This window comes from Nerophis lumbriciformis, linkage group LG11 (genome assembly GCF_033978685.3).
Source record: "Nerophis lumbriciformis linkage group LG11, RoL_Nlum_v2.1, whole genome shotgun sequence".
In the NCBI taxonomy this organism is placed as follows: domain Eukaryota; kingdom Metazoa; phylum Chordata; class Actinopteri; order Syngnathiformes; family Syngnathidae; genus Nerophis; species Nerophis lumbriciformis.
The window spans coordinates 38,846,735-38,865,827 of NC_084558.2; the positions used below are offsets into that span (position 1 = coordinate 38,846,735).

The 19,093-nt window shown below is 38.4% G+C and overlaps 1 protein-coding gene across 4 annotated transcripts in view; it reads right to left on the reverse strand.

The window, feature by feature from the left end:
- Positions 1–13,545: 13,545 nt before the first annotated feature.
- Positions 13,546–19,093, reverse strand: part of vti1a (vesicle transport through interaction with t-SNAREs 1A) — a 309,169-nt gene continuing 303,621 nt past the window's right edge. For all 4 annotated transcript variants that reach the window (XM_061966622.2, XM_061966624.2, XM_061966621.2 and 1 more), the window contains one exon: positions 13,546–16,877. In XM_061966622.2, the coding sequence (XP_061822606.1) occupies positions 16,784–16,877 (94 nt within the window). In that variant the 3' untranslated portion in view covers positions 13,546–16,783. The remainder of the gene's footprint in view (positions 16,878–19,093) is intronic.

Genomic DNA, 19,093 nt, shown 5'->3' on the forward strand with positions numbered 1-19,093 from the left:
AGTTTAGCTACTTTTAGACCCATGTCGCGAGGTAGCTTACATCAAAGCTACAAGCTACAAAGAGAGAAAATGGACTGCGAATCCAGGCCATAAAAATTGAAAATACAATGACCTGGATAAATGAGAACATCCATACATACGGAGAAAACCCATGATGATTGGTTGGTGTTCGTATGATGAGTCACATTTGGGTAAGGTTAGGGTGAAAAATTACAGACTGGCCAATCAGAGGTAAGATAAGGCGGGTCATCAAAACTAGTAAGCAAATTCATAAAAAACACGCACTCATGTCACATGTCGATGAGGGAGTCAGAGACAGAGGGACGCTTCAAGCTGACACCTCAAAAAAAAAAACATACCGTATTTTTCGGAGTATAAGTCGCACCGGCCGAAAATGCATAATAAAGAAGGAAAAAAACATATATAAGTCGCACTGGAGTATAAGTCGCATTTTTTGGGGAAATGTATTTGATAAAACCCAACACCAAGAATAGACATTTGAAAGGCAATTTAAATAAATGATAAATGATAAATGGGTTGTACTTGTATAGCGCTTTTCTACCTTCAAGGTACTCAAAGCGCTTTGACAGTATTTCCACATTCACCCATTCACACACACATTCACACACTGATGGCGGGAGCTGCCATGCAAGGCGCTAACCAGCACCCATCAGGAGCAAGGGGTGAAGTGTCTTGCCCAAGGACACAACGGACGTGACTAGGATGGTAGAAGGTGGGGATTGAACCCCAGTAACCAGCAACCCTCCGATTGCTGGCACGGACACTCTACCAACTTCGCCACGCCGTAAATAAATAAAGAATAGTATTTTAACATAGCATATTATGGTAAGAGTCATTCAAATAACTATAACATATAGAACATGCTATACGTTTACCAAACAATCGGTCACTCCTAATCGCTAAATCCGATGAAATCTTATACGTCTAGTCTCTTACGTGAATGAGCTAAATAATATTAATTGATATTTTACGGTAATGTGTTAATAATTTCACACATAAGTCGCTCCTGAGTATAAGTCGCACCCCCGGCCAAACTGAAAAAAACTGCGACTTATAGTCCGAAAAATACGGTACTTAAAAAAGGCAAGGGAAATTCTCTCCCGCAGATTAGATTTTTCCTTCAGTGATGAAGATGATGTGCAGGAAACCCCCAATATTGTGTGTCCTTGGCCATATTTAAACAAATGTATGCATTTAGAGAATACAATGGCCAAAACCTTAGTTTTTACTCTGTAAACCCAAATCATAACTGCTTTCTCAGGGCTGTCATAGTCATTTTAGGTCAGGGGCCGCATGGAGGCAAGACTATTAAAATCATGGCATTAAAACAAAAAAGTAAAGACAACTTCCGATTGTTTTCTTTGTCTTACTTTGGCCAAAAATAGAACACATACATTCTGAAAATATTACAATAAAACTATAGAAAAAAAATACCGACAGCGTTAAAGTTTAGATCCATGAAGGAAAGAAGAAAATGAATGAATGTTTATAACTGAATACATTTACGTATGCATAAACATTTGCTTTCTTTTTTATTTTATTTTTTTCATAAATTAAGTAACATTTATGACAACCTTTTTCCAAAACACAATATAGAATGTGAGATATAACAGGATAATGCATACATTTATCATTTGTTTTCAAAACGCTTACAAAAAAGTGGGACCCCAAAAATTTACTGTGGGATCCCATTTTTATGACTTGATGGGGTCCCAGGGACCCCAACACTGATGGAGTATTGGTGCGTGCAAAACAGCAGCAGGCGGCTGTGGCCTGCGGGCCGGTTCTAATGCTAATCAAATATCATCCCGGGGGCCATAGATCACTCATTCGCGGGCTGGATCTGGCCTGCGGGCCATGACTTTGACACATAAGATCTAAGATGTAGAACACAAATCTAGGAACACACATTAAGGTGAATTGAAGCCATGAAAAGTTTTACTGCACATAACTATTACCAACTGTTTCCAAACAACACTCACGTCATTGTTTTTTTTTTTGTCAAGATATAGATAGATGCTGTTTTTTTCCAGTAGGTAGAGAAAGTGAATAACATTATAAGGGTGGGCCAAAGAAAAGGCAAATTAAATAAATACATACAGTAGGGTGCAGGGACCCCTAGAGGTAGTTGTAGGGTGTCCCAAACTAAATGACAGATAGTTACCGTATTTTCCGCACCATAAGCCGCCCTGGGTTAAAAGCCGCGCCTTCAATGAACGGCATATTTCAAAACTTTGTCCACCTATAAGCCGCCCCGTGTTATAAGCCGCATCTAACTGCGCTAAAGGAATGTCAAAAAAACAGTCGGATAGGTCAGTCAAACTTTAATAATATATTAAAAACCAGCGTGATGTGGGCGCGCATGGAGTCGTATATCAACATGGACGGAGCTGCGTGAAAAAAACCACCCGGCCTCTTCGCGTAAACTTACCTTAACCACTCGCTCATCTTTTCTTCATCCATCCATCCCTTCGAATTAGCTTTTATGATGACGCCGGCTGGAAAGGTCTCTTTTGGCAAGGTCTTCCTTTTGAATATCACCATGGGTGGAAGTTTCTGGCCATTAGCATGGCAAGCTAGAACCACAGTGAAGGATGACTTCTCATTCCCTGTGGTGCGAATATTCACCGTACGTGCTCCCGTTGTATCCACAGTGCGGTTCACAGGAATATCAAAAGTCAGTGGAACCTCGTCCATGTTGATAATGTTCTCTGGCCGGATCTTTTTTTCAGCTATCTTGTTTTTACAATATGCACGGAAAGTAGCCAGCTTTTCTTGAAAGTCTTTAGGCAGTTGCTGTGAAATAGTAGTCCGTGTGCGGATGGAGAGATTGCGTCTTTTCATGAACCGGAAACCTGTCGCTTAGTAGGAGCCATTTTGTGGTCTTTACAGATGTAAACACACAAAGGAAATGAAACGTAATATCCGCGCGCTTCTTCTTCTTCTACCGGGGCGGGTGGTTGCTTACAGTAGAAGAAGAAGCGCTTCCTGTTCTATGGGGGCGGGTGCTTACCTTGGCGGTTGCTTGCGTAGAAGAAGAAGCACTTCCTCTTCTACGGGGAAAAAATATGGCGGCTGTTTACCGTAGTTGCGAGACCGAAACTTTATGAAAATGAATCTTAATATTAATCCATATATAAAGCGCACCGGGTTATAAGCCGCACTGTCAGCTTTTGAGTAAATTTGTGGTTTTTAGGTGCGGCTAATAGTGCGGAAAATACGGTAATAGTAATGGACCCTTATTGGGTCCATTTGCACACTCTCAGTTAAATTAACATTGATATTATACATGTGGGCCCATAAATAGAAATGCCATTAAATGTAGCTTTGATGGAGCAAGCTACTTTTTCCGTGTAGCTTGCTACAATTCTCCGAAATTACTACAATACTACTTACTACATTTTCCAAGTAGCTTGCCCATCACTGCTAATAAGTCTTTGTAAGCGTGCGTCTTTGTGCTGAGAGAAGTTTGTGTTTATGGCTGGGACAAAAAGTGGTCATTTAGAAGAGTTGAGGGTTCAGAAATCGATGGAGCGAAGGAGCGTTGAAGGAGCATCAATCAAAGCCAGCGTCACCTCCATTTCACTTTCACATGTGGCTGACGACGATAAAGAGAAAAGTTTAAACTACTCTTTTACTCAACAAATCATTTTAGTGAAAGCACTTTTTAACACTGTTTTATTGTTATACCTTCTAAAATAAACATACATTTTTATTCTTTACTGACTTAACTAACTCTAAATGCGTATTCACTCCTCTCAGGACACGTTATTTGTCCTTTTTGAACCACATCTCCATTTTAGGTAACAGGAGTGAGTTTTTAGCCTGGAATGAGCAAATACATGGAATATAGCCACGCAATATTTAAGCTCATAGTGATGACTAAAAGACATTCTAAAAACAGATAACATGGGAAATGTAACAGAACTGTACTGAGATGGCAATATCATCAAATAAAAGAGAAAACATACTTTTGTTGACCATGTGACACGTGGAACATTCAGAGGGGGTTAATGTGTTAGTAACAGGACTGAGTGAAAACCCAAACGTGACTAAAACTTGTACCTTTTTTAAATATATATATATATTTTTAAGATTATACATTTAAAGTATAGTTTGGATAAGGACGAACACAAACATGTCAAAAATAAAACATTTCTGAAGGATTTGAATGACAATATTTCATAGTAAAGTGTTATTCAATGCTACTTTTCCATTGTTCAATATAGTTTGCATTTAATTTTTTTTAAATTGTATTGAATAAATATGCAATATATCAATGTGCAGCACACTGGAAAAAAAAGAAAGATGCACATTTATAAGTTATTTCTCGTGGACGCAAATGGCCACTATTTAGTGAAATAGCACGTCAATTTATGTAATGTTTCTTTACTGTGACATCACCAACTACTGGCGTGGCATGCTAATTACACCCTTTTTTGTGTGTTTTTTGCAGGTTTGTGGTAATAGAATAGAATAGAATAGAAAGTACTTTATTGATCCCTTGGGGAAATTCAGCACCACAGTTCGCTCACAATAGACAATAAACACGTAAGTATTTTTTTTACATGTGAATAATATAAATACAGTCTATTATACAGCATTATTCACATGTGAATAATAAAATAATGATAATATCAAATATAAATAGTAATAATACTACTACCGTATTTTCCGCACCATTAGCCGCACCTAAAAACCACAAATTTACTCAAAAGCTGACAGTGCGGCTTTTAACCCGGTGCGCTTTATATATGGATAAATATTAAGATTAATTTTCATAAAGTTTAGGTCTCGCAACTTCGGTAAACAGCCGCCATCTTTTTTCCCGGTAGAACAGGAAGCGCTTCTTCTTCTACGCAAGCAACCGCCAAGGTAAGCACCCGCCCCCATAGAACAGGAAGCGTTTCTTCTTCTACTGTAAGCAACCACCCGCCCGCGTAGAAGAAGAAAAAGCGCGCGGATATCACCGTACGTTTCATTTCCTTTGTGTGTTTACATCTGTAAAGACCACAAAATGGCTCCTACAAAGCGACAAGGATCCGGTTCATGAAAAGACGCAATCTCTCCATCCGCACACGGATTACTACCGTATTTCACAGCAACTGATATTCCTGTGAACCGCACTGTGGAACGGGAGCACGTACGGTGAATATTCGCACCACAGGGAATGAGAAGTCATCCTTCACTGTGGTTCTAGCTTGCCATGCTAATGAAACTTCCACCCATGGTGATATTCAAAAGGAAGACCTTGCCAAAAGAGACCTTTCCAGCCGGCGTCATCATAAAAGCTAACTCGAAGGGATGGATGAAGAAAAGATGAGCGAGTGGTTAAGGTAAGTTTAAGTTTACGCGAAGAGGCCGGGTGGCTTTTTTCACGCAGCTCTGTCCATGTTGATATACGTATGTTTGTGATTGCACATTTGCGTACATTTTGGGAGTGAACAGAGTTGTTAGAACGCTGGTTTTTAATATATTATTAAAGTTTGACTGACCTATCTGACTGTTTTTTTGACATTCCTTTAGCGCAGTTAGATGCGGCTTACAACACCGGGCGGCTTATAGGTGGACAAAGTTTTGAAATATGCCGTTCATTGAAGGCGCGGCTTTTAACCCAGGGCGCCTTATGGTGCGGAAAATACGGTACTAATAAATAATAATTATAATATAAATAATACAAATAATATTAATACTACTAGTAATAGTAAATAATAGCAATACTACTCTAATAGTTAATAATAATTATAGTAATACTACTACTACTACTAATAAATAATAATCATTAATACAAATAATAGTAGTAATACTACTACTACTAATAAATAATAATAATCAAAATAATAATAATAGTTATATTATTACTACTAATTAATAATATTAATAGTAATATTACTAATAATAATAAATAATACAAATTACAATGAATAATAATCATTAAAATATAAATAATACAAATAATAATAATAATAATAAATAGAAACCTTCACTTATTGACAACAATAATATGGTCCCAGCTAACGTTTTCACACTAACAAGCAAGCCAACAGAAAAATGAGCAGATTCTGACCTCCATCCTCCACACTTAGCACATCCAGGACCCCAAAGGCCAAAAGTCTTGTTTAGCATAAAACAAGCCAGGGACGCTAATTATTATTTTTAGCAAAGGCTGCAGACTCTGAAGAAGCTTTAAGCTCCGGGCGGCACTCTGGTGTTAAAATCTTCACTTTTATTTCAAAGACTTTGTTGAATGTTGATGGTATTACAGTAGGATACATTCAAAAGTGCATAATTACACAAAATGTTTTCATAACCTGTTAATGAGCAACACATTGTGATACATATCGTCTCCCTTGTTCGCTACACTTTTGTCAGGCTTTGCTAAACATCTTAAAATGAAACTCTTCCAACTGTCCATTAGTCAGCGACATACGTGGTAGCTGCAAGTTTGACCATTTAGTTTTTTAAGCTAACCTAGCATGATGTTGCTGTTAAAATGTGAGTGTAATGTTAGCAAATAGCTCACTTAGCTATGCTACTGTTGTTGTTCTAGGCCAGGGATCCCTGGAGCTTTTTCAAAATGTATGAAAATGGGAAAAGATGGGGGGGAAATATATTTTTGGTTTTAAAATAGTTTCTGTAGGAGGAGAAACTTGACACAAACCTTCCTAATTGTTAGAAAATCCACTTTAATATGTTTGTGTTTATGCTTCACTGATGAGAGTATTTGGCGAGCGCCGTTTTGTCCTACTAAGTTCGGCGGTCCTTGAACGCACCGGAGTTTGTTTACATGTACAACTTTCCCCGCCGCCGCCATAAGTTGTCCATTACGTTGGACGAGAACACAATAGCACTTCTTGGAGACCCACAATCAATATGAGGAGGAAAAAATGTACGTTTTGCACTAATCACAGTACCGTATTTTCCGCACTATAAGGCGCATCTAAAAACCTCACATTTTCTCAAAAGCTGACAGTGCGCCTTATAATCCGGTGCGCCTTATATATGGACCAATATTGAGCCACAACAGGTCTCGCAACTACGGGATGCATAACGTAACCCCAGCCTATACTGTAGCGTCTATTCTATGCGCCTTATAATGCGGTGCGCCTTATAATGTGGTGCGCCTTATATATGAACAGAGTTTTAAAATAGGCCATTCATTGAAGGTGCGCCTTATAGTGCGGAAAATACGGTACTTTTATTGGCAGAATCCACTTAAATTATGTCTTCCATTAGACAAGTTGATTCCCCTGCGCCTGATTCTGACTTTTCAGGGTGGAGGAGGGACAGGGAGTGAAATGTGGCCCCATGCTGGGGTGGAAGGATGGAAGAATCTTGGGAGTTCTTTAAAAATGAATGAGAATAAATGAAAGGTCATGGCGTTAAAAAAAAGGGGTGGGGGGTTAATCAATATAAACTCAGCTTATGCAGGACCTCCATGAGATGAGAAAAAGTAGTATTTTTAGTCTCAGTAGATGTGTGTTGTGTAAGCAAGTATACATATTTGGTATAGTACACGCACATGTCGAAGGGCCCCGCGATCAGCAGTAAAAAAGCGCAGGTAAAATGTCAATGAATGAATGACAGGCTGCGTTATGTGAAATTTGACCACAAACATATTCCTAGCCCCTTCCTGCTCAGTCACTGTTGACACTATAACAGCAAAGACGTTGTCATCGTAAGTGCTGGTCGAGAACTGGGTTTACATACTGCATTTTTTGGAGTATAAGTCGCTCTGGCCGAAAATGCATAATAAAGAAGGAAAAAAACATATATAAGTCGCACTGGAGTATAAGTCGCATTTTTGGGGAAATTTATTTGATAAAACCCAACACCAAGAATAGACCAACTGAGAACGTGCCTGGTATGTTAACGTAACATATTATGGTAAGAGTCATTCAAATAACTATAACATATAGAACATGCTATACGTTTACCAAACAATCTGTCACTCCTAATCGCTAAATCCCATGAAATCTTATACGTCTAGTCTCTTACGTGAATGAGCCAAATAATATTATTTGATATTTTACGCTAATGTGTTAATAATTTCACACATAAGTCGCTCCTGAGTATAAGTCGCACCCCCGGCCAAACTATGAAAAAAACTGCGACTTATAGTCCGAAAAATAGGGTAGTTGCAGCTGTGTTCAAATTGTTATTTTGCACACAAAAAATTGATTGTTGAACAATTGATTTATTTATTTTTATTTGGCTTTAGTAGAAAACATGCATCAAATCAAATTCACCTTTGATTAAAAAAAAAGCATAAAAATAGTTTCACATCAAGTTAAAGTACCAATGATTGTCACACACACACAGTAGGTGTGGCAAAATTATTCTCTGCGTTTGACCCATCACCCTTGAAATAAGAGTAAAACATTTTGTAATGGGCCTTCAAATCAGATTCTGCTCAGGGCCCCAATTCGGCCCTGGGTTTATGATACTTGTACTACGCACACCAGCTGAGCACATGGCCCTGCGCTCTGTGGGTGGGCTGTTTTGTGTATGTCAAATGTCAATGAACGAATGACACGCTGCTTCATATGAACTATTACCGCAAGAGTATTCCTAGCCCTTTCCTGCTGCGCCCCTGATAATATCATGACGTGAATTAATGAACTCGCATTGTGTTTTGCCTATGGTGAATGTTATATTCATCCAGCAGGTTAACGAGTAGCTATTTCACTTTGGGCACATAACAACATAGGGCTCTTGAGTACTGACATTTGTGTGCGGATTGCATTAGTTCTAGCAATAAAATTGGACCTCTGTATGCAGAGGTGATGGCCCTATACATATGTTTAGCTTAATGCCAACATTTAAGATACAACCTGCATCTGTTGTCTTTCCAGACACTTACACAGGAACATCTCCTTTTATGGTCAGGGTGTGCTCTCCTGACTTAGCACACACACACACACAGACAGGAGGTAGGAATATAAGACTGGTAGTTAAAGTTAAAGTACCACTGATAGTCACACACACACTAGGTGTGGTGAAATTTGTCCTCTGCATTTTACTTGTTCACCCCCTGGGAGGTGAGGGGAGCAGTGGAATCATTTTTGGTGATTTAACCCCCAATTCCAACCCTTGATGCTGAGTGCCAAGCAGGGAGGTAATGGGTCCCATTTTTTTAGTCTTTGGTATGACTCGGTAGTTTGGCTTCTCCAGTTTAGGAGTCCTTCATTTTTTGGCTCCTCCGGGTACTGCAGACCCGTTTAATGACACTCGCTTGTAATAAATATGCACATTTTTAAGTTATTTCTCGTGGATGGTCACGATTTAGTGGAATAGCACGTAAATTTATGTAATGTTTCTTTACTGTGACATCGCCAACTACTGGCCTGACATGCTAATTACACTCTTTTTTTGTGGTTTTTGCAGGTCTGTGGTAATAAAATAATCCATCCATTTTCTACCGCTTGTCCCTTGATAATAATATCAAATATAAATAGTAATAATACTACTACTAATAAATAATCATTATAATATAAATAATACAAATAATAGTAATAGTAAATATAGTAATACTACTCCTAATATTAAATAAAAATTATAGCTTTATTATTTATTATTATGAAAATAAATACACTTCAATTGTCCCAGCGGCTCCAGTGTCCTGACAGGCAGCAATGCTGGCATGCAGTTGAAGTAAAAAGGTTTATAAAAGGATGCTATTTTGCACTAAAACATGCATCAAATTCAAGTTTGATTTAAAAAAATAAAAATAAATCGAAAAATTGTTTAGCGTTGTTAAAGAGGTGAAAGTACTTTTTGACGTGGGGGAGGGCCTTCTAGTGCATGAACATGTTTCCACGTGCATAATTTGTCAAGGAGATGTTTTGAAGGATGTCCTTCTCATGGACCTTCCTCTCCGTCCTCCATCCCTCGCTCTCATCCAGGCTGTCATGCTAAAGCGCTAACACCCCCCCCCCCCCCACACACACACACCTTTACCCCCCCCCCTCCCGGCACCACTTCATTAGCCGGCTCTTCAGTAGCCTGTCATGGCGGATGTGCTCCATCAAAGCTGATCGGCTCCCCCGTTTTCTGCGGGGAAGATGTCGCGGGCGATCACGGCGCGCTCAGATCTCGGGGGCTACGGGCGGAGCGTGAGTGGCAAGGCGCCGTTTGAAGAACGCTCATTCCTCCCAGTTGGAAATTTAGAACGCTGTCTGCTCACACGCCGTATGCAAAGCAAATTAGCCAGCATGAGGTGGGGGCGGGGGGGAGTCAAGCGTCCTCTCCAGGAATGTCCAGGTGAGGCGGAGTCTGACTAGCAGCCAAGATGGCTTTGTAGCGCCTTCGTGCAAAGATTGTCGGTAGATTAAGATGCCCGCCTCGGCCTCTGTTTTACACGTGATACTTCATCCCATAAATAAAGTTGTGAATCACATATTCAAATGCAAGCCTAACAAAGATCCTTTATAAGACAGGAGCATTGTGCCGTCTAGAAGCACCTTCAGTACGCCAAAGATCCTCAACAGGCAGGAACATTTTGCTGTTTTTAAGCACCAATGTCAAAAGATCAGAACGGGAGCTCTCCGACATCTTATAGTGAAGTGAAGTGAATTATATTTATATAGTGCTTTTTCTCTAGTGACTCAAATCGCTTTACAAAGTGAAACCCAATATCTAAGTTACATTTAAACCAGTGTGGGTGGCACTGGGAGCAGGTGCGTAAAGTGTCTTGCCCAAGGACACAACAGCAGTGACTAGGATGGCGGAAGCGGGGATCGAACCTGGAACCCTCAAGTTGCTGGCAAGGCCGCTCTACCTACAGAGCTAAACCGCCCCTTATAGGACTTACAGCGCTTCATATTTTGTTATGTTGCAGCGGAATATATATTTTTTTGTACTCAAAATTCTACACACAATACCCCATATATGACACTGTGAAAAGGGTTTTTATTAGATTTTTTTTCTCCAAATTTATTACAAATAAAATCTAAGCCTTTGCCATGAAGCTCAGAAGTGAGCTCGGGGTCATCCTGTGTCAACTGATCATCCTTGAGATGTTCCTGCAGCTTCACTGGAGTCCACCTGTGCTAAATTCAGTTGGTTGGACATGATTTGAAAAGGTACACAAAACCCAAAAAGCAGTGAAGTTGGCACGTTGAGTAAATGGTAAATAAAAACAATACAATGATTTGCAAATCCTTTTCAGCCTATATTCAATTGACTAGACTGCAAAGACAAGATATTTAATGTTCAAACGGGTAAACTTTATTTTTTGCAAATATTAGCTCATTTGGAATTTGATGCATGCAACATGTATTGAAAAAGCTGGAACAAGTGGCAAAAAAGACTGAGAAAGTTGAGGAATGCTCATCAAACACTTATTTGGAACACCCCACAGGTGAACAGGCTAATTGGGAACAGGTGGGTGCCATGATTGGGTTTAACAGCAGCTTCCATGAAATGCTCAGTCATTCACAAACAAAGACGGGGCGAGGGTCACCACTTTGTCAACAAATGCGTGAGCAAATTGTCCAACAGTTTAAGAACAACATTTCTCAACCAGCTATTGCAAGGAATTTAGGGATTTCACCATCTACGGTCCGTAATATCATCAAAAGGTTCAGAGAATCTGGAGAAATCACTGCACGTAAGCGGCTAAGCCTGTTAACTTCAATCCCTCAGGCAGTACTGTATCAAAAAGCGACATCAGTGTGTAAAGGATATCACCACATGGGCTCAGGAACACTTCAGAAAACCACTGTCAGTAACTACAGTTTGTCGCTACATCTGTAAGTGCAAGTTAAAATTCTAATATGCAGAGCGAAAGCCATTTATAAACAACACCCAGAAACGCCGCTGGCTTCGCTGGGCCCGAGTTCATCTCAGATGGACTGATGCAAAGTGGAAAAGTGTTCTGTGGTCTGAAGAGTCCACATTTTAAATTTTTTTTGGAAATTGTGGATGTCGTGTCTTCCAGAACAAAGAGGAAAAGAACCATCTGGATTGTTATAGGCGCAAAGTTGAAAAGCCAGCATCTGTGATGGTATGGGGGTGTATTAGTCCCCAAGACATGGGTAACTTACACATCTGTGAAGGCACCATTAATGCTGAAAGGTACATACAGGTTTTGGAGCAACATATGTTGCCATCCAAGCGAAGTCTTTTTCATGGACGCCCCTGCTTATTTCAGCAAGACAATGCCAAGCCATGTGTTACATCAACGTGGCTTCATAGTAAAAGAGTGCGGGTACTAGACTGGCCTGTCTGTAGTCCAGACCTGTCTCCCATTGAAAATGTGTGGCGCATTATGAAGCCTAAAATACCACAACGGAGACCCCCGGACTGTTGAACAACTTAAGCTGTACATCAAGCAAGAATGGGAAAGAATTCCACCTGAAAAGCTTCAAAAATGTGTCTCCTCAGTTCCCAAACGTTTACTGAGTGTTGTTAAAAGGAAAGGCCATGTAACACAGTGGTGAACATGCCCCTGTGCCAACTTGTTTGCAATGTGTTGCTGCTATTAAATTCTAAGTTAATGATTATTTGCAGTTGGAACATTAAATATCTTGTCTTTGCAGTCTATTCAATTGAATATAAGTTGAAAAGGATTTGCAAATCATTGTATTCTGTTTTTATTTACCATTTAAACAACATGCCAACTTCACTGGTTTTGGGGTTTTGTACTATACGCTTATTTGTTATTACAATGTATATAAAATATGTTATTGTAAGTGATATTTAATTTGACACACAAGTGATGAGTCCAAGTCTGCATTCGTTGACATTTCTTTAATGACAGAAGTTAGTTAGAAGATGAATATGATTGGTGTAAATATTTACAGAGCTGTTGATGATAGATAGATACAGTAGGTGAGTAGAGTTAGAGGAGAAGATGCTGACATCCCTCGCTCACTTCCGCCTTACAAAGGCGGCCCTTGTAGTTTGATAAAAGCGTGATAAGAAAGCCATTCTAACGTTGTGTCGCCTCTTCATGTGCAAGCAGGATGTCTGCGAGCGCGTGATTGTGTCGCCGACACATTGTAGCAATCACACGTCGCCGTTGTTGCGTCACGTCTAGCGTGTGTGGCGTGTGCAAGGACCGCCCCCTTTTTGCCTGACAACTCGTCGTCGGACAAAACGCCACGCGGGGAGGTCGCTTCCCCTCGACTTTGATCTCATACATGAAAGGGGCGGAGCCTACTTCATCATTGCAAATGGGCGGCACTGCAAGGGTGCGCCGTTTAAGGACGTCAACACCTGACCTCATTAAATATTCAAACGCTTTTCTCAAGAATATTAAAATGTGCAAACTTTTTTTTTTTAAAGGACTCAGAGAAGATTGGGGGCTCCTAATGAATAAAAGGTGTGTAGGGGGCGGGGTCTAATCTAGTTACCTTGCTACTTCTTGTCCCGCCCTCCCTTAATGAACAAAGTGGTCCTGGAGAGACAATAAAACCATCTAAAAACGAGGAGAGAGGGTGGGGCTTCGCCCCCTCCCCCTCCCCCTCCCAACCCCTCATCACCGCTATACGACCGTGCCCCCCCCTCCCCCCACCCTCCCCTCCTCAGGTTGTCGCCGGCGCTCAATTATTTCCTTGTCAAGTGGTTGTGTTTTTAATGAGGCCCTGTGGGACTGACGTCTGTCAGTCAGCCCTGACTTTTTGACACCATTACAACTTCAAATGGAAGGCGCCGCCATCGCCGCCTTCCGCTCGCGAGCGCGCCTGACAGGCTGAGAGGGGGAGTGGGTGATCATGTAGGTAAGATGAACACACACGTGTGGTCAAAAACAATCACTGGGGGTCACTTCCTTCCTTCCTGACAGCTCACAGTGGGCCGCCCCCGACCCTCACCGCCGCTGTTTTGTTGCCCGCTAATGTGAGCCTTTGAAGCACGCCGTGCCATGCCACAATGGCGGCGGACAAGACGGGAAAAGGAGGGGTCGTGGGGCGTCATGAGGAGCGACAATTTGGGTTTTTTCTACATTAAAACATACGCTAGAATATTTGATTTCATGTCATGACTTTCAAGAATGGCTTTTTTTCCACTTTTCTCACTTCTTCCAATAACGGCACTCACTATAAAGCGTTTATCCACAGCTTGTAAAGCCTTCATTAACATCTTTCTTTACTACTGCTTAATAAGCTGCTATTACACTTCACAAGTGTGGTGCACTTGAAGTAATAATGCTTTATGAACAGGTGATCTACGGCACACACTGATGACAAATGACAGTCAGCTTCCGCTAAGCAAAAAGTGTTTCTGGTAATGAACAAACTTTATAAACCTTTCCTATTAGTTGCCAAATAGTGAGTCCAGGCTGCAAAGTGATAATCCATGTTTTAGAGTGAAACATCATCGTCAATGTTCACTTCTTCACGCACGCTTGCAACACCATCGTCCACTTTGGCGCACGTTCGGCCTTATACATGGCTTATAAACGGGTTATGAAGCCTTAATAAACATAAGCAATCAGTCACAGATCCATCACCAAAATACTACTAGCTGACCCTGTTTATTACTATTATCACTGTTTATTACTGTCTAATACTCTTTTTACTGTTTATTACCTATTATCACTGTTTATGACTGTCTAATACTCTTTTTTACTGTTATTACCTATTATTACTGATTATCACTGTTTATTACTGTCTAATGCTGATTGTTACTTTTATTACTGATTAATATTGTTTATTATGATCTATTGCGGATTTTTTACTGTTTATTATTTATTATAACTGTTTACTAGTGATTATTACTGTTTATTACTGATTATCCCGGTTTACTGCTATTACTGTTTACTCCTGATTATCAGTTTATTACTGATTTTTTTTTACTGCTATAACGGTTTCACTGATTATTACTGTTTATTAATGTTAACTACTGATTATTACTGTTTACTCCTGATTATCACAGTTTATAATTTTTTTTTTTTACTGCTATTACGGTTTCACTGATTATTACTGTTTATTAATGTTAACTACTGATTATTACTGTTTACTCCTGATTATCACAGTTTATTATTATTTTTTACTGCAATTACGGTTTCACTGATTATTACTGTTTATTAATGTTAACTATTGATTATTACTGTTTACTCCTGATTATCAGTTTATTACTGATTTTTTTTACTGCTATTACTGTTTCACTGATTATTACTATTTATTAATGTTTACTCCTGATTATCACAGTTTATTACTGATTTTTTCTTTTTTACTGCTATTACGGTTTCACTGATTATTACTGTTTATTAATGTTAACTACTGCTTATTACTGTTTACTGCTGATTATCACAGTTTATTACTGATTTTTTTACTGCTATTACTGTTTACTCCTGACTATCAGTTTATTAGATTTTTTTTTTTACTGCTATTACTGTTTCACTGATTATTACTGTTTATTAATGTTTACTCCTGATTATCACAGTTTATTACTGATTTTTTTTTTTACTGCTATTACGGTTTCACTGATTATTACTGTTTATTAATGTTAACTACTGCTTATTACTGTTTACTCCTGATTATCACAGTTTATTACTGATTTTTTTTACTGCTATTACTGTTTACTCCTGACTATCACAGTTTATTAGATTTGTTTTTTTTTACTGCTATTACTGTTTCACTGATTATTACTGTTTATTAATGTTAACTCCTGATTATCACAGTTTATTACTGATTTTTGTTACTGCTATTACTGTTTCACTGATCATTACTGTTAACTAATGATTAATTTTATTAGCGATTCTAATGGTTTATTACTGATTTTAGTACTGTTTGTTTGCTGATTTACACCGTTTATTACTACTTACCACTGTTTATTACTGTTAACTACTGGTTATTACCATTATCAATGTTTATTACTGATGATCACTTTTTAGTACGACTTATCACTGTTTATTACCGATTATCATTTTATTGCTACTTATTACTGTTTTACGCATTAACCCTGTTTATTACTGACATCACTGTTAACCACTGATTATTAGTTTACTACTGATTATTCATGTTTATTAGAGATTATTACCAATTTATACTGATTATCACTCTTTAATACTGATAATTACTGACTATCACTGTTTATTACTGATTATTAATGTTTTTATGATTATTATTACTGTGTACTACTGATTTGTACTGTTTATTACTGACTAACGCAGCGTAGCAGAGTGGCAATTTCCAACTTAGGTAGCGCTTCATAATTGAGCATCATAAGGGCCATAAATGTTTGATGGAACTTTAATAAACAGCCTGTATGTCACGACTACATAAACATTATGATTTTATTTTTAATTGATGATTAACGAGGCTTTTATAAACAGTTATAAACGCTCTATAAGTGTGCCCTTGTTGTAAAGAGGCCCTTTAAAAAGAAGAAGACAAATAAGTAGATACATAATAAATAGAGTTATGATACACAGAAGTTGTTTGTCACTAAAACAAAGTGATGGAGAGTCTTATCTCTGATAAGGAGACACCATCATCATCCTCATCTTCATCCAGGGAAGATGCTGACATCAACAAATCTATTTGCGTCCCAAAGGATGGAAGCCAGAGCATGACGAAGAAGAGGAAGAGGAAGAAGAGGAGGAGGAAAGACAAGAAGAAGGAGGAAGAGGAAGAGGAGATGGATTTAGGAGGGAAACAAAATCTTCTTGTCAGGCTTTGGGAAACTTGGATTCATGACAACCATTTGTCATAATTACTGACAAACAACACTTTTGTCGCTATTATTTCTGTGTGTGTGTGTGTATGTGTGTGTGTGTGTGTGTGTGTGCAAAAGAGAGAGAGGACAAGGAGGATCAGTGGCCTCGCAGATTGAAATAAATGGCCAGGATGATAGTGAGGAGAATGAAGGCTCCCAGGACAAAGACCAGGACTCGATTCTGGATGATCCTGCAGAAACAAACACACAGAAACACATCAGAGTGAGACCTCATGTCATGTCATGTCATGTCATAGCTGGCTAGACCACCCAAAAATTGTACTTACTTTAGAATAATATGACTCTAAATTGGCCCTAGTGTGTGAATGTTGTCTGTCTATCTGTTTTGGCCCTGTGATGAGGTGGCGACTTGTCCAGGGTGTACCCCGCCTTCCGCCCGATTGTAGCTGAGATAGGCTCCAGCAACCCCCGCGAACCCGAAGGGAATAAGCGGTAGAAAATGGATGGATAGACTCAAGTAGAAGTATTCATCAAAATACTTTCTTGAGTAAGTACTGTGAAAAAAAACTACTCAAGTATAAGTTACTTGTGAGATTCATTTAGTAATTATTTTGTAATGGTTCTTGGACTTCAATCGTAGTTGCGTTGTGTGTGAGTGTGAGTGTGTGTGTGTGTGCGCGTGTGTGCATGTGTGTAAAACATACAATTTATTTAAAATTTACTTCAACATGTTTTCTATAGTTTAACGCGCAATTCCTGTCAACTGAAATGTGAACATTTCTACTGACACAGATGACAGCACATGATATAAATGTTCTTTTTACTAGTTTGAAAGTAATCATTGAATATTTGTTTGCTGCCTTGTCGAATGTCATGTCACTTTTTACAGTCAGTACATTTCTATGTACTAAATCAGTCTGATTCGTCAAATAATTCAGTTTCCTCTATTTTCACACCGACATGTGAAGTTCTAGTTTTCATGTTCGAATGTGACTGCTGGCCATACGCAGTGTGCCTCTCGTACACTAGGGGGCGATGGTGGTCATTTCAGCGTGTTAGCTACGTGGGAATGTAAATACAGTAGAAGAAGAGAATGCTACATGCTAATAGGCTAGCGCTAGTAACTTTAAAGCTACGGATCTAACAGTTAATTACACATTTCCACTGCTATTTGGTGTTGTTGGTAATGTTTTAATAACACGTGTGGTTATTATGAACATCAGAGACATACAAAAAGAATAACAATAAAATAAACATGTATTTTATTGAGTAAATTTTTTTGTACACTAAGAATGAACCCCAGCAGGAAACTATTGTTTTCCAAAGGGTCACACCATGTGATTTATCCTAGCCAATGGAGTCATGACCATGTGCATTCAAGTCATAATTTATCATAAAAAACAATAAGTAATAATAATGATAATATGAATATTTGCATGTAATAGAAAAATAAATATATACAAAAAAATAACAATAATTTGAGTCAAAGTTGTATTCAAAATATGGTCATGTGTGTACAAGTAGGGAAATAGATCATTAAATTACTAAATAATAATAAAGTTATTAAGTTTTAAGTTATATAAAGTTATATTTACAAATGTCAATTATGTGTACAAAAATAAGTTTTATAAAACAATAACAAACTAAACAATTATGAGTATAACATTTTGTTTACATATTTTTTTTAAATATTAATAATGTGTAAAAAAAATGTATTTAAAAATTGTTAGTAATAATGTGTAAAAGTTTTATATAAAAAAAATACCAATAATGTGTATAAAACTCCTTAACAAAAATAACAGAAATAATAATAATTTGTTTTTTTATTTTAAGAAGTTTATTAATTATAATGTTAAATACTAATATGTATATGAAAAAAGTCAAAATAATGACATTGATAACAATGTGTTCAAATCATCATACTATCATACTGTTATAGCACTTCATATTTCTTCATAATTCATGGGTTGTGATCCTCTTTTATACACTTCATATTTCTTTTTTTATACACTTCATATTTTTTATACACTTCATATTTCTTTTTTTATACACTTCATATTTTTTATACACTTCATATTTCTTCATAATTCATGGGCTGTGATCCTGTTTTATACACTGCTTGTAAAAGCCAACACTTTTCCACGCTTCCCTTGAGCAAACATTTGAATGGAGCGTCTTCCTTTCCTGTGGGTATTTGGATAAATAGTCAGGGTAAATAATGCATGTCAATTAATGGAGGGGGGGGACGTTACTAAACATGCTCTAATCAGCGCTTCTCCTCCCTCGCCTCCAAAACATCAGGAGGAGGAGGAGGAGGAGTCAGCACCCCCCTGGTTTGGCTTGTTTCTGCATTGCATGATGGATAAGTTGTGCTCATTAGGGAGGTGTGGGCCTATCACACTGCTGTGCAAATGGAAATGAAGAGTGGACAAGAGAAAGTGGGGGG